The sequence below is a fragment of the Bison bison genome, unplaced genomic scaffold, assembly GCF_000754665.1.
Source record: "Bison bison bison isolate TAMUID 2011002044 unplaced genomic scaffold, Bison_UMD1.0 scf7180017863325, whole genome shotgun sequence".
Lineage (NCBI taxonomy): Eukaryota > Metazoa > Chordata > Mammalia > Artiodactyla > Bovidae > Bison > Bison bison.
The window spans coordinates 1,323,229-1,335,674 of NW_011493897.1; the positions used below are offsets into that span (position 1 = coordinate 1,323,229).

General features: G+C 44.0%; 2 protein-coding genes and 1 pseudogene across 2 annotated transcripts in view; 1 reads left to right on the forward strand and 2 right to left on the reverse strand.

Annotated features, from left to right (window-relative positions):
• Positions 1-22: 22 nt before the first annotated feature.
• On the reverse strand, positions 23-5,609 carry PEX11B (peroxisomal biogenesis factor 11 beta). The gene is made up of 4 exons (XM_010833261.1): positions 5,512-5,609; positions 4,603-4,718; positions 3,996-4,197; positions 23-1,227 (listed from the first exon to the last, which is right to left on the reverse strand). The coding sequence occupies exons 1-4, from the start codon at positions 5,565-5,567 to the stop codon at positions 825-827; spliced, it is 777 nt and encodes a 258-aa protein (XP_010831563.1). The 5' UTR covers positions 5,568-5,609; the 3' UTR covers positions 23-824.
• A 332-nt stretch (positions 5,610-5,941) lies between these two features.
• Positions 5,942-10,977, forward strand: LOC104983739 (annotated as a pseudogene).
• The window catches only part of RBM8A (RNA binding motif protein 8A), a 4,304-nt gene continuing 923 nt past the window's right edge, over positions 9,066-12,446 (reverse strand). Inside the window, exons 3-5 of the mRNA XM_010833270.1 lie at positions 11,917-12,098; positions 11,512-11,648; positions 9,066-11,399 (exon numbers count right to left, since the gene is read on the reverse strand). Coding sequence (XP_010831572.1) covers positions 11,354-11,399; positions 11,512-11,648; positions 11,917-12,098 — 365 coding nt within the window. The 3' untranslated portion in view covers positions 9,066-11,353. The remainder of the gene's footprint in view (positions 11,400-11,511; positions 11,649-11,916; positions 12,099-12,446) is intronic.

Consider the following 12,446-nt stretch of genomic DNA (forward strand, 5'->3'; position numbering starts at 1 on the left):
ACACACAGGACCAGACCAAATATCAATGAGCAAATTGATCTTTAATCTGCTAACCTGGAAGGCTTGCTGTCCATCATGGGCTTGGGCCTCAGCTATTTACACAGAATCATTGTACAATATTTACAGGATGCTAAACATAGCATCATTCTGGATAGGCAAAGAAGGGGTATGGAAAGGCTAGAACAAAGCCATGAAATCAAAGTGTAAGCAGAAATTTGCAGGTGTGAGTAGAAAGAAGGGGAATGGCAAATCATGAGGGAGGGCAGTGAGGTAGACATGAGCGAGGAAAAGGAAGCATGAAAGTACTTCTGGTGCATGTGGGAAGAGCCCACTGAGACACAAAGCCTTTAAAATTATGGTCTGGAGTCTGGAGGCAAAAATAACTGCCACAAATCACTTTTGTGAGGAAAAGGAAGAAGGCAATTAGAACATTACAGACCATACCTTCTACTTCCCATACCAAAAAGTAATTCTGCTGATTAAATTCCTATGACAGGGGGCTGAGAAGGTACAAAGGGGATACAGAGACAGAATCTTAAACAGACTTAAGAGACAGTAAGAAGAGTCAGGAGAGACACAGGCAATGCAATGAAGGAGGAAAAGAACAAAAGCTCCAGCAGATCTGAACATCTGAATCATCCAGTTGATTTCACAAATCACCTTTCCTCATCTCATCTTCCCCAAAGCTCCTTCCTTTTATTCCCAAATCTCTGGATTTTTAACTTTAACCAAGGAATGGAGTTAGAATGAGGCTGGGACACAGGGACGATCTATAAAATTCCATCTCACCAATTCAGGTCCCCTCCTTATGCTGTACCAGCATATCAGGGCTTGAGTCGTAGCCAAGGGCAGATTAGGGTGAGAATAGACAGGATGGAGGACACGAGGCCACAAAGCCCCACAATCCCAGGGCCACAGCGCCAGAGGCCTAGTTTGTCCAGTGGGATGAAGAGATCACAGGCATTTCTGACCACATCCAGCAGGAGAGGGGGATGACCCCGAAGGACCCGAGCCAGCAGCAGGACCCGGAGCCGAAGCTTCAGAGCCACCTGAGGCAGACCTCCTCCTGGAATCCCTGGACCCCCAGGTCCTCCAGTTTCAATTCCTCCTGGGACTCCTCCAGAACCCTTCAGTCGCCGGCTACAAGCTGAAGACTCTTGTTCCATCAGTAGGCGGATCTCATAAGCATCACGGCTCAAATTCATGATGAGGGAAAACAGATAGTACCTGGGATACACAGGGAAGAAGGGTCAGGATGGGTACATATACCCACCTAGCAAATCCAACAGAACACCTAAACTTTTTTCCCTCATAGTGCAACAGATTATACATTAGAATATCAGAAGTAAATGTTATTACCATTAGAAATGTCCTTCCATCTTTCTGTAACTAATGTGTTTATGTATGTGTACCTTAAGATCTTGGTTTAAAAGTAATGAAGATCATGAAATAGTCCAAGATTAACCTCAAATTTCACTTTTCCACTTGGCAACCCATTAGCACACAGGCATTCAACCTGAACTACAATAATGCAACCTTTTTTAAAAAAAAGAACAGCTTCAGTTGTTTCAAAGATTCACACACATAATTTAAATCCAATCCTTTTGTTAAAAGGAGAAAAAATAAAAAAGAAGCCAAGCTTGCCAAATGTTTTAGATTATAAATTCCTTAAGAACAGCCTACATTAAAAAAATTTTTTTAAATCCATTCTGAAAACAGTGATCTGTATTCAGTATAACTGTCTTACCTCTAATATAGACCCTGAATTCAATCACATCTATCTATTATACTCAGACCATAGTCTAAGCCAGGGGTCCCCAATCCCTGGAACTGGGCAGTACAGCAGGAGGTGACTGGCAGGTAAGCCAGCAAAGCTTCATCTGTATATACAGCCTCTCCCTATTGCTTGCACCCCCTTGGTCTGTGGAAAAATTTTCCACAAAACTGGTTCCTGGTGCCAAGAAGGTTGGGGACCACTAGTCTAACCAACCATCATCTCTTGCTTGAACTACTACTTCAGTCTTTTAACTGGTTTCCCCATGGTCACTCTTGCCCACCACACCTAACAATCTAATTTCATATAACAGCTGGCATAAATGTATATCACAATATACCCTTTCTTAAAATTCTTGATGGTTTCCTTCCTATCACATTTAGAATAAAATACTACAGAACTCAACAAGTGACTCTGCCGCTCTATCTTGTGCCATTCTTTCCCTCAACCACTAGGCTCCAACAACACTGGTTTCTTTTTATATTTTGATCCCATTCAGTGATTCCTGCTTTAGGACCTTTACATTACCTAGTCCCTCAATCTGGAATATTCTCCCTCCGAAACCTTCACATGGCTGGCTCTTCCTTGCACTTCATGTCTGAGCTTAAATGTCACCTCTTCAGAGAGGTCTTCTCTGACCGCCCATTCTAAAGTAGCAAGCCATTTACCATCTTATCACTTGACTCTATTTTAATTTCCTGCACAGCATTTACCACTCTCTGATGTTTTTCTTATTTACCGTGTCTTTGTCCCTTCCCATTACAATGTAAGCCCCATAGGAGCAAGGATCTTGTTTGTCTTTACCACTGCATCCTTGTGTCTAGACTTAGGCCTAGCACGTAGTAAGAGCTAAAGAAATATTTATGGAATGAAAGAGTAGACAGGGCATAGAAACTCTTCTAGAGTTGCTTTTCCATACCATTCTATCCATGCCTCTGCCCCCACCCCTCATATACCATAAGCCTTGTTATAATTGTAAATCACCGAGAAAGATGAAAAGCAGGACATAAGCAGAGATGGAAAGAAGCAATATAGTGTAAATAACAAAGTGAATCATAGGGAAGCAAAAAACAAATATAGGTAATATATAGACAGAAAATTTTATTCTCAAATCATATTCCTTTCCACCTTCACTACCAGCCTGCTCTTTAATCCAAGCCAACATCATTTCATGGTCACATTAGAGAATCTTCTCCTCTTTAGTGCTACTGCAATCCATTTTCCACAGTATAGAAAGACAGATCTTCTAAATGCAATTTGAATCATGTCACATACCTGCTCAGAACCACTGGACTTAAAATTTAAACAAAACTAAATGAAAAAAATCCTACCATTACCTAGACAACCTTGCATGAATGATCTAGCCCTGGTCTACCTCTCCAGTTTGAACTTATGCCCTTCCTCAATACTGTCAACCACACTGGCTTTCTTTCCACCTCTTTAATTCCAAGAAGTCTTTCTGCCTCAAGGCCTTAGAATGAGTTATTTTCTGTTTCTTCTTTCTACTGCTTGCTTTGTATAACTTCTACTCAGACTTCAGGTCTGAAATAAAATTTTTCTCAAAGGGTTCTTTTTTTCCTGACCTTTCTATCTAGATTAGCTCCCCCTGTTATAAAGCTTTAACATCCTATATACGTGCTAAGTCACTTCAGTTGTGTCCAACTCTGACGCTATGGACTGTATCTTGCCAGGCTCCTCTGTCCATGGAATCCTCCAGGCAAGAATACTGGAGTGGGTTGTCATGCCCTCCTCCAGGGGCTAACATCCTATACTTTGCCACAAATATTCGGTTTGGTGATTATTTGTTTTAATATCAGACTCCCCTACTAAACTAGAAGTTTCATGAGAGCAGGAACCATATCTACTTAGCTCTTTGCTTTATTCCCTGGCTCACAGTAAGCAGTTACTAAGTATTTTTAGAATGAATGAATGTGTAGACAGGGAGGGGCATAAATCTGTGGTATAGACAGAAGAAGAATCGAAGCAATATAATTAATATCTAGTCTTGTCCAATCTTAGTCATTCACCATGAAAGAGCATCCATCTTCCATCTGCCCCCATTCATTATTCTCTGATGGTTTAAGATCTAAATGAAGATTGGAAGCCAAGTGATTCAGATGTGTACATTCTGGGAAGACCCTAAAAGATCGTTCTCTCATGAAAAGCAAGGCAGGCAGTATGAAGAATACGATAGACCTTGTAGGATAAAAGAATATCAAACCTGAAAGAACGCTGGGCCCACTTCTCCTGATCCACACGGGGAGCGAGTCCAGACTTCCCAGCCCAAAGGACATTGTCACAGGCGAAGTACAAGGCTCTATTGAGATGACTAACAGTGATGCAGAATCTCAGGACAACATCTGATAGGTGCACAGCTCGTTTGGCTGACTCAAGGGCATCTGCTGAGTTACCGAGGCGTAGAACTTGTGGAGATTAGCAACGGAAAGCAAGGATTTGAAAGTAGAAAGGCAAACAGAGAGCAAGATATAGAGAAAGAGAGAAAGCAAGAGAATCAAAGTCAGGCAAGTGATAGAAACAATAATAAACAATTTTTTAAAAAACAGCAGAAAGTTCAATCCTTTTTAGTTCAAATTTTTTATTAATTTGTGTCCCAGTTTAGCTTTCTCAAATCTGCCTCATTCTCTCCAATCCCTCACTGACCTTATCCCTGCTCTCTTTTCTCAGCTGGGAGGCCTGCACAGGATAAGTACAGATAAGGCAAACCATGATGAATTGGCACTGGTCAAAAATAGGAAGGAGGGACTAAGGAATAATGGCTGGGGATGGAAGAAGTGTGGAGTAATAAAAGGAAAGGCCTAGTTACTTACGCTTTCTTCCTAGGCTCAGATGACCTTCCAGTTGTCGAATCTGTTTCTGTAACTCAGGACTGGCCCCATGTTTCTGCAGTGCATGGCCAAGAAGGGAGCAAGCATATTGGGCAGCCCTGGAGGAGAGGTAAGGTAAGGTAGAGACCTCCTTTATCTCCCCCTCAAAAATGTCCTCCAAAAGGCAACCATGGATCACCCCCTTCCCAGTTTGAGACCATTCCCTTTCCTTCTCTTCAGGCCTGTATCTTAGTTTCTCCAAAGGGCATCGAGGATATAAAGGAGCCTAGTAGGGGCTGGGAAACACTACTTCGAATTGAAGAAATAAGGGATTTAACAATGATGCAGCCTGAAAAGGACGGTGAAGAAGGCAGGAGGACCACCGCAAGATCACAAGCACCTCAGTGTGAGTGTGTAATGTTCTGTGAGGGGGTGAGAGATAGCTGAAGAACAGGTTAGTCTTCAAAATAGGTGAACTAAGGCCCTTGAGATGAATGAAGACTAGAAGGCAGGGCGGACGTGGAGGAGCTCGTGGGTGACAGTAGGGTAGAGGGGCCAAAGGGAACTCAGGAGTGCCTCCTTAACTCTGAAGACACAGTCCAGATCGCTATCTGTCACGGGGAGAACGCTCCTCCTCCCACCGTCGCCCAGGGAGGAAAGTGTTGGTCTTATGTGAACACACAACCCTGAGCCGCCTCCCCGCTGGCCCACTCGTGCCTCAGTTTCCCCATCTTTCTCACGAGCAGGAACGAATCAAGGCCTCGCGGCCGGCTCAAATCAGCCCCTCGCGGTCCGTCCGGGCCCCCGTAGCCCGAGTTGACCCTTTTTGACCCCCGTAGTGTGAACTGACCTCGCCTCACGAGGCTCTTCCTCTGCCCGCCCGCCAGCCCCCCTTTCCTATTCGAGCCGCACCTACACAGTCGCTCCCGGGCCTGGCTCTGGGCGCTGAAGCGGACCCAGGCGTCCATGACAGCGGCAGCACCCGTTCTACAGCTCCGCTCCCGCCTCGCTTCCCGCCCCTAGTCACGCCTCCCGGACGACCCAACGGTGCCGCACGAGGGACAAACATCATCAGAAAATAAAGCGAGTGGAGCCGGCCCCTGAAACGTAATTTCAGAACGAGAAGCACTTGTCTCTGGGGCTACATCTGCATGGTTTGTGTGTTTGGCAGGGCGTACTGGGGGAGGCGGAGGGGTGTGTGTGTGTGTGCGTGGTCTCCGTCGTCTCGTTCTCTAATCAGAAGATCTCTATTTCCTGAGCAAGCCTCCAGAGGCACAGTCTTCTTTAAATATTCTGGACCAAGGGCGAGGCTTGCAGGAGTCGGGGCGGAGCGAAAAGGCGCCGCAGTGCTCTCTCCAGGACCACTAGGATGGGGTTGCCCCTGACCCAAGGGTGCTTACAGCGGGACACTCGCAGCACACACACACACACACTCACTCTCACGCTCCTATCGAATTCAGGGCTCCAGGGGGCTAAAGGAGCCTGCGGTAGTAGAAGTCAGCACCAGATTCCTTCCTAGTCCCTACAAGCCCCTGACAGTTGGACAGGTGACCTCCAGATTACAGACGGAGTCTCCAGAGATAGACGCTTTAGTGGACGAAATTCGCAAAATAACCATGTCATATCCTGAGGAGGGAGAAGAAACTGAACGCAGCTTACCTCTTCAGATCCACACTTCATCTCCCCGCCCCTTTTCTTTCCAGGTCACCATGTCTGCAGGCAACGTCACCCCTTGGGGGTCATCAGCGGCGGGGGAGGAGGTCTGGGTAGGATCAGGAATAGAGGTGGAGGGCGCAGAGCTACCCACCTTCTCAGTTGCCGCCGAGGTGCGAATGGGAGTGACTGTCGTGCTGTTTGTTTCTTCGGCTGGAGGGAACCTGGACGTGCTGTGGTCAGTGAAACAGCCGCAACCCAGCCAGCTCTGTCCCTCTCCGGTACGACGACTGTTCGCCCATTTAGCAGTTGCCAACTTACTGGTCACTTTTGTGGTTATGCCCCCAGATGCGACCTGGAATATCACTGTTCAATGGCTGGCCGGGGACATTACATGTCGGACACTCGTGTTCCTGAAACTAGTGGCCATGTATGCCGCAGCTTTCCTGCCTGGTTATTGGGCTCGACCACCAGGCAGCCGTACTCCACCCGTTTGGACCAGGCTCAGCTGGAAGGAAACTTCTTGGGGTAGCCTGGGGACTCAGCTTCCTGCTCGCCTTGCCCCAGGTGAGTGACTAGGGACTCAGGGATAGACTGGACAAGAATTTGAGTACACAACATGAGCCTCTGGATTCAAGGGGTGTGCTTGGCCATGGTCAACATTAATCCTCAGGGTGGGAGCCTCTGCTCTTTTGCTAGTTAAGATCATTGCATGTTAATTTGTATTTCTATTGAGTCTTTGTTTTTACTACACTTGGCTTCCACCTCTTTGCATCATCGTAGGCCCACCTTCTTCAGATTATTGCAGGAAAGCTTCAGAGCATGGAGTGTCCTCCATGGGAAGACATTAAGACAGTGACAAGAAAACTAAAAAAAAAATAAAGAGTGAAATCCGGGACTTTGGGTAAAACTTTGTGATACCTTCATTCACCAATTAAAAAAAAAAAATGCAGTTCCCCCAGGTGCATTAAATGCTCTATCAAGGATAGAGCAACAAAGTCTTGCCTTCAAGAAATTTACAGATGAGTGCAGAGTCAAATAAGTAGGCAATTACAATATAATGTCCAGTTAAGTGTTATGCTAAAGCTAAGCTTAAGGAGCTAAGGAACAATGGGGGGTGTCTGACCCACTTTTGGTCATTCAGGGAAAGCTTCCTGACTTCCTAGAGATATCAAAAGTTCATTCTTGAAAGATAGGTGTTAAGACAAAGCAGGAGGAATGCTGGAGAAGGTGGAGGGTAGAAAATCTCAAAAGTAATCGCAGTTAAAGTTGAGGGCTAGAAAATGGCAAGTAATGAGCCTGGAGGGGAAGGAAGAACCAATTTCACAAATATTAAGCTTGTACTTTATCCTAAGGGCAGTGGGGAAACACTAAGTAAAAGGTAGAGTAACATAATCAGATTTGTATTTTTTACTCTAGCTTTATTGTGTCAAAATGGAAACAAAAGGGTGCATCTGAACTTGAGTGCCAATTCATCAAATCTCAGTATTGAAAACAAACTATAAATCTAGAAGAAAAAAAAAAAAAGCTAAATATGGAGCAATTCCTTCAAAACAAAACCACTAACACCATCTGGGAAAAGGGAGTAAAGCAGCATCTCTGAGCCTGTGGTTGGGATTATGTCAGGGAGAGGGGTAACATTTCAGTCTCTGGAATAATGCATTGTAGTCACATTTAAGATTGGATTCTTAAATCCTCAAATATTAGAAATATAACTACCAAAAGTTAGTCTGACTGCAGTTCTAAGACAAACAAAAAATACTGCTTCCAACAGTATGTTGTAAACAGGACCCCTTTGCCTGTTGCCTCAGTGCAAAAGAAATTAATTGGGTTTATATGAAATGAATTTTAGAAGTGGACTGGGAATTAGAATTAGGACTGTTTTTGTTGTTTGTATTAATTTGCTCTGTTTTTTTCTGAGTCTAGGCTCTACCACTAACTAGCTGGATAACTTTGGCTAAATCACTTGAAATCCATAGACAAAAAGATTATGGAATAGATGAATTTCATCCTTCCTTGGAGACTGACAGTCCAATAATGCAATTTCTATTTGCTTCAATAGCAAACTGATGGTAACATGATTCAGGTGCAAAAAGTGTTATTTTGGGTTCCAAATTATCAACCTCTTTAAAAAAAAATTATCAACCTGCAATGCCCGTATGTTGCATTTAAAATATGTCAATTAAAAATTGTTAGCATGGTCAAGGGAATATTGGTGTAGTTAGAAATTATTTTCGTAGACTCATTTCCAAGTATCAGAAGTAAAGGTTTCTATAGTAGGTGGTAAAATATAAAATGCATATAAAATAGTCAGAAGCTGGACTAAAATATAAGTCCCCGAACCTTGCCTATTTTTAAACCTTCTCACAAGTCAGATGTTTCTAGGTATAGTGCCAAGCCATGCACACACACCACCCTCACCACAGCGCTCCCCCTGCCCCCGCCCCCCAGCCCCACCACCAAAAGAAAAAAAAAAAAACCCATCCAGGAATATATGGACTCAAGATAGGAGTAAAGGAAAGACCACTCCCCAACTAGAATAGCCTGGTCATAACTCCAATCAGTTCATAAAATCATGTCTGTGACTAAAACTATTCACTTTTCCTAAAAGTCCCTCATGCCAGCTGAAATCCCTTTCTGAAAGGCCTCATATCTAGGAATTTGATACCTACTAAGTTTGCCTTTTATCAAACTAATACTGACTCAATCTACCTTACCTGAACTAAGGTACAAACCCTGAAGCTCTCAATTGAAAAATGCTCTTTACTGATTCAAGCCAAAAACTAGTTTACCAAAAAAAGGAGAGGCAGCCAACATTTGGAAAATGTTAAATTTTATTGTTATTTCACCATTATAATTATTGTACATAGGACTATTACTAAAGTCACTTTAGAGAGTGACTGCAAAATAGCCTGCAACTCTAGCACCTCCCATTTTATATAAGATTTCTTTTTCCCACAGAATTAATCACAGACACATCAGGAAAATAATTTCAGCTAAAAATGGTGAGGGAAAAAAAATGTGGGTGAGGTGGTAGAGATATCCTCTTATAAAATGGTAGATAGTACTCAAAAGACAGGATCCTTTAAGTTCTGGATTTAATAAGCATACCCTAAGAGGAAAATAGAGATTTTCAAGATACATTTCTAACCTTTTAAATATGGCACCACGGATGTACCATTACTCAGCACTGCAGGGAATTAAGAATGGATTGAGATTATGCACTATATTAGCTCCCAAATTTCTTGACAATCACACACACACAAAAGAATGAATTAATCGGGAGGAGACAGTGTTGAATTGGTAGGTAGCTTGGCAGGGGAAAAGGAAGGGAGACCAGTTCTAATAGTCCTTGACTCCAATCTAGCTGTTCCTGTTCCGTACCATCTGACGCGCTGGTCCAGGTCCCTTCACTCGGTGTGTCACCAAAGGCAGCTTCAAGACTCAATGGCAAGAGATCATCTACAACCTCTTCATCTTCTGCTGTCTCTTTCTGCTGCCACTGATTGCAATGACCATCTGCTATAGCCACATTGTCTGCAGTGTGTCTACTCCCCAGACAAGGAAGGGGAACCATGGTGAGACTCCAACCTCCAGGCCCTAACCCCTACCCTAAAACTATTGTCTAGCCTCATTAATATGATAGCTATCTATCAAACCAAGGGGCTTGCCCAGTGGCTTAGTGGTAAATAATCTGCCTGCACTGCAGAACATTTGAGTTCAATCCCTGGGTTGGGAAGATCCCCTGCAGAATGAAATGGCAGCCCATTCCAGTATTCTTGACTGGGAAACCCCATGGACAGAGGAGCCTGGTGGGTTATAGCCTGTGGGGTCACAAAAGAATTGGATGCAACTTAGCGACTAACAACAAACTGTATCTCTAGCAGCTAATACCACACTAATTTCATTGAATGCCTTCAATTCTAACCAGCCACTAGCTATCATTCTCTGAAGTTGAGTTAGCTAGGCAAGAATTAAGAAGAAGGGTGATCACTATTCTCCTTTGCTCTTGGACACCAACACCACTTCAAACAGACTTTGTAGCTTCAGTGTACCATAGCACCTCAAATTGAAACCTTTTTTCCAGCATGTCTGTCATAATCCCTGACGGGAAGGGAGCATATAGTCCCAGGTTGGGAAGGGGAGGAGGGCTTGCAGCTTCTCTATTTATAGAGGGAAGAGCTCTATCTCACAATTTCTGCCTATCAATTTAGAAGCTGAGTGGTTCTGAATTTGAGTGAATTTTCTAAATTCCCAGCCCCTGCAGGTGAATTTGCCCTCTGCCACTCCTTATACAATCACTCCCGTGTTCATCATCGGGCCCTACAACTGGCCCTACTTATCCTGCTGACCTTCATCTTCTGCTGGACACCTTATTACCTTCTGGGTCTTTGGTACTGGTTCTCTCCCACCATGCTAACTGAAGTGCCTCCTAGCCTCAGCCACATCCTTTTCCTCTTTGGCCTCCTCAGTGCTCCTCTGGATCCTCTCCTCTATGGGGCCTTCACCTTTGGGTGCGGAAGAGGGCATCAAGAACATAGTATAGACTCCTCCAGGGAAGGAGGTTCTGGAAGAGTGCCCCAACAGGAGATTTAAGCTCTTAGACAGAAGTACAAACAAATGTGGCAGCAAGAAACGCAGGAGAGCAAAAAGAGACATTTCTATGTTACCACTTGCTCAGGACAGCATATATAGGAACAGAATGATTATTCCTTACTGTCATGAGAACATCTTACTTCTACCCTTGCTCTCTTAGCTTCGAAGAAAAAGAAATACTGAGCAGTGTCTCTACTTGACCCTAGCTGACACTGGAGACTATCTAACGTAGAAACTCACACAGAATTCAGTCCCTGGGAGAAATATCTTCACAGTGACCCATACTGCCTCACTGTAAATAGTACTCCAGAGCTTGCAATATTAGAAAAGGGAAGTTAAGTAATTAGAAAACAAAAATTGTACATTTATTCATAATTCAAAAGAAACACTAAACAGGGTAAGAGATTAAATATAAACACAGTGAGTTCCACCCCAGCCGTATTTCTCCAAGGTTGCATGGTCAAATGGAATCTCTGGAGAGAACACCTGAACAACAGAGGATAGGTCAGCGACGTCTCCGGTCTGGACTCCTGCTGCGTCTTCGACCACCTCTACAAAGAAGGAAAAGGGGCAGGGCCCATGAGACGAACATAATACTATGTCCTTATTCTGCTTTGCTCATACTCCTTCCACTAAGATAATGTTTTTCCCTCTGCACTTTACCTCCTCTTGCCCTTGGGTGGACCCCGAACAAAACACCAGTCCACGCTGATTGGCTGTCCCATCAAATCCTGGCCATTGAGTCCCTCCATAGCAGCCTGGGCCTCCTTGTATGTTTCATACTCAACTAGAGTATACCCCTGGAACAAGAAAAAGACAGATTATCAAAACTCCATCAAGCTTTTTTCTACTCAACTAGAAAAATCTATCAACCTTAAACAACAAATGCATGTCACATCCCTATTATACATACAACTTGTCTGTTTCTGCCTCTTTGCTATGTCTAACAATCAATTCCCAATCTCATTTTATTTCAACTCTTGGCCAACCACAGTCAACTTTGGAGAACTACCAATGCTGTCTAAGGGTTATGGATGAAGAGAGGCAATGGAGTATGGCTCAAGATACCTTTAGATATCCTGTACGTCTGTCCAGATTGAGATGGATATTTTTTATTTCTCCATACTCTGCAAATTTATCATGGATGTCTTCTTCCGTGGCTTCCTCATGGACTCCAGTGACAAAGAGAATCCAACCTTCAACAGCTGTAGGTAGGGGAACGAAGGAAAGTTGTTTGAGCACAAGAAACACTTAAGCAAGATCACACAAGTAAAGTGTGTGCAGGCTCCACAGAGATTGGTTAAGCGACCTCTGACTCCATTCCTCAGTTCAGTCGCTCAGTCGTGTCCGACTTTTTGTGACCCCATGAATCACAGCACGCCAGGCCTCCCTGTCCATCACCAACTCACGGAGTTCACTCAGACTCACGTCCATCGAGTCAGTGATGCCATCCAGCCATCTCATCCTCTGTCGTCTCCTTCTCCTCCTGCCCCCAATCCCTCCCAAAATCAGAGTCTTTTCCAATGAGTCAACTCTTCGCATGAGGTGGCCAAAGTACTGGAGTTTCAGCTTTAGCATCATTCCTTCCAAAGAAATCC

What these genes read in the sequence shown, in the direction of transcription:
- PEX11B (XM_010833261.1), bottom strand. Translation starts at nt 5,567, where the DNA reads ATGGACGCCTGGGTCCGCTTCAGCGCCCAGAGCCAGGCCCGGGAGCGA. An exon ending in TCTGAGCCTAGGAAGAAAGC is followed by an intron (nt 4,198 to 4,602) that starts GTAAGTAACTAG and finishes AATCTCCACAAG; the next exon opens with TTCTACGCCTCGGTAACTCA. An exon ending in TGGGCCCAGCGTTCTTTCAG is followed by an intron (nt 1,228 to 3,995) that starts GTTTGATATTCT and finishes TGTGTATCCCAG; the next exon opens with GTACTATCTGTTTTCCCTCA.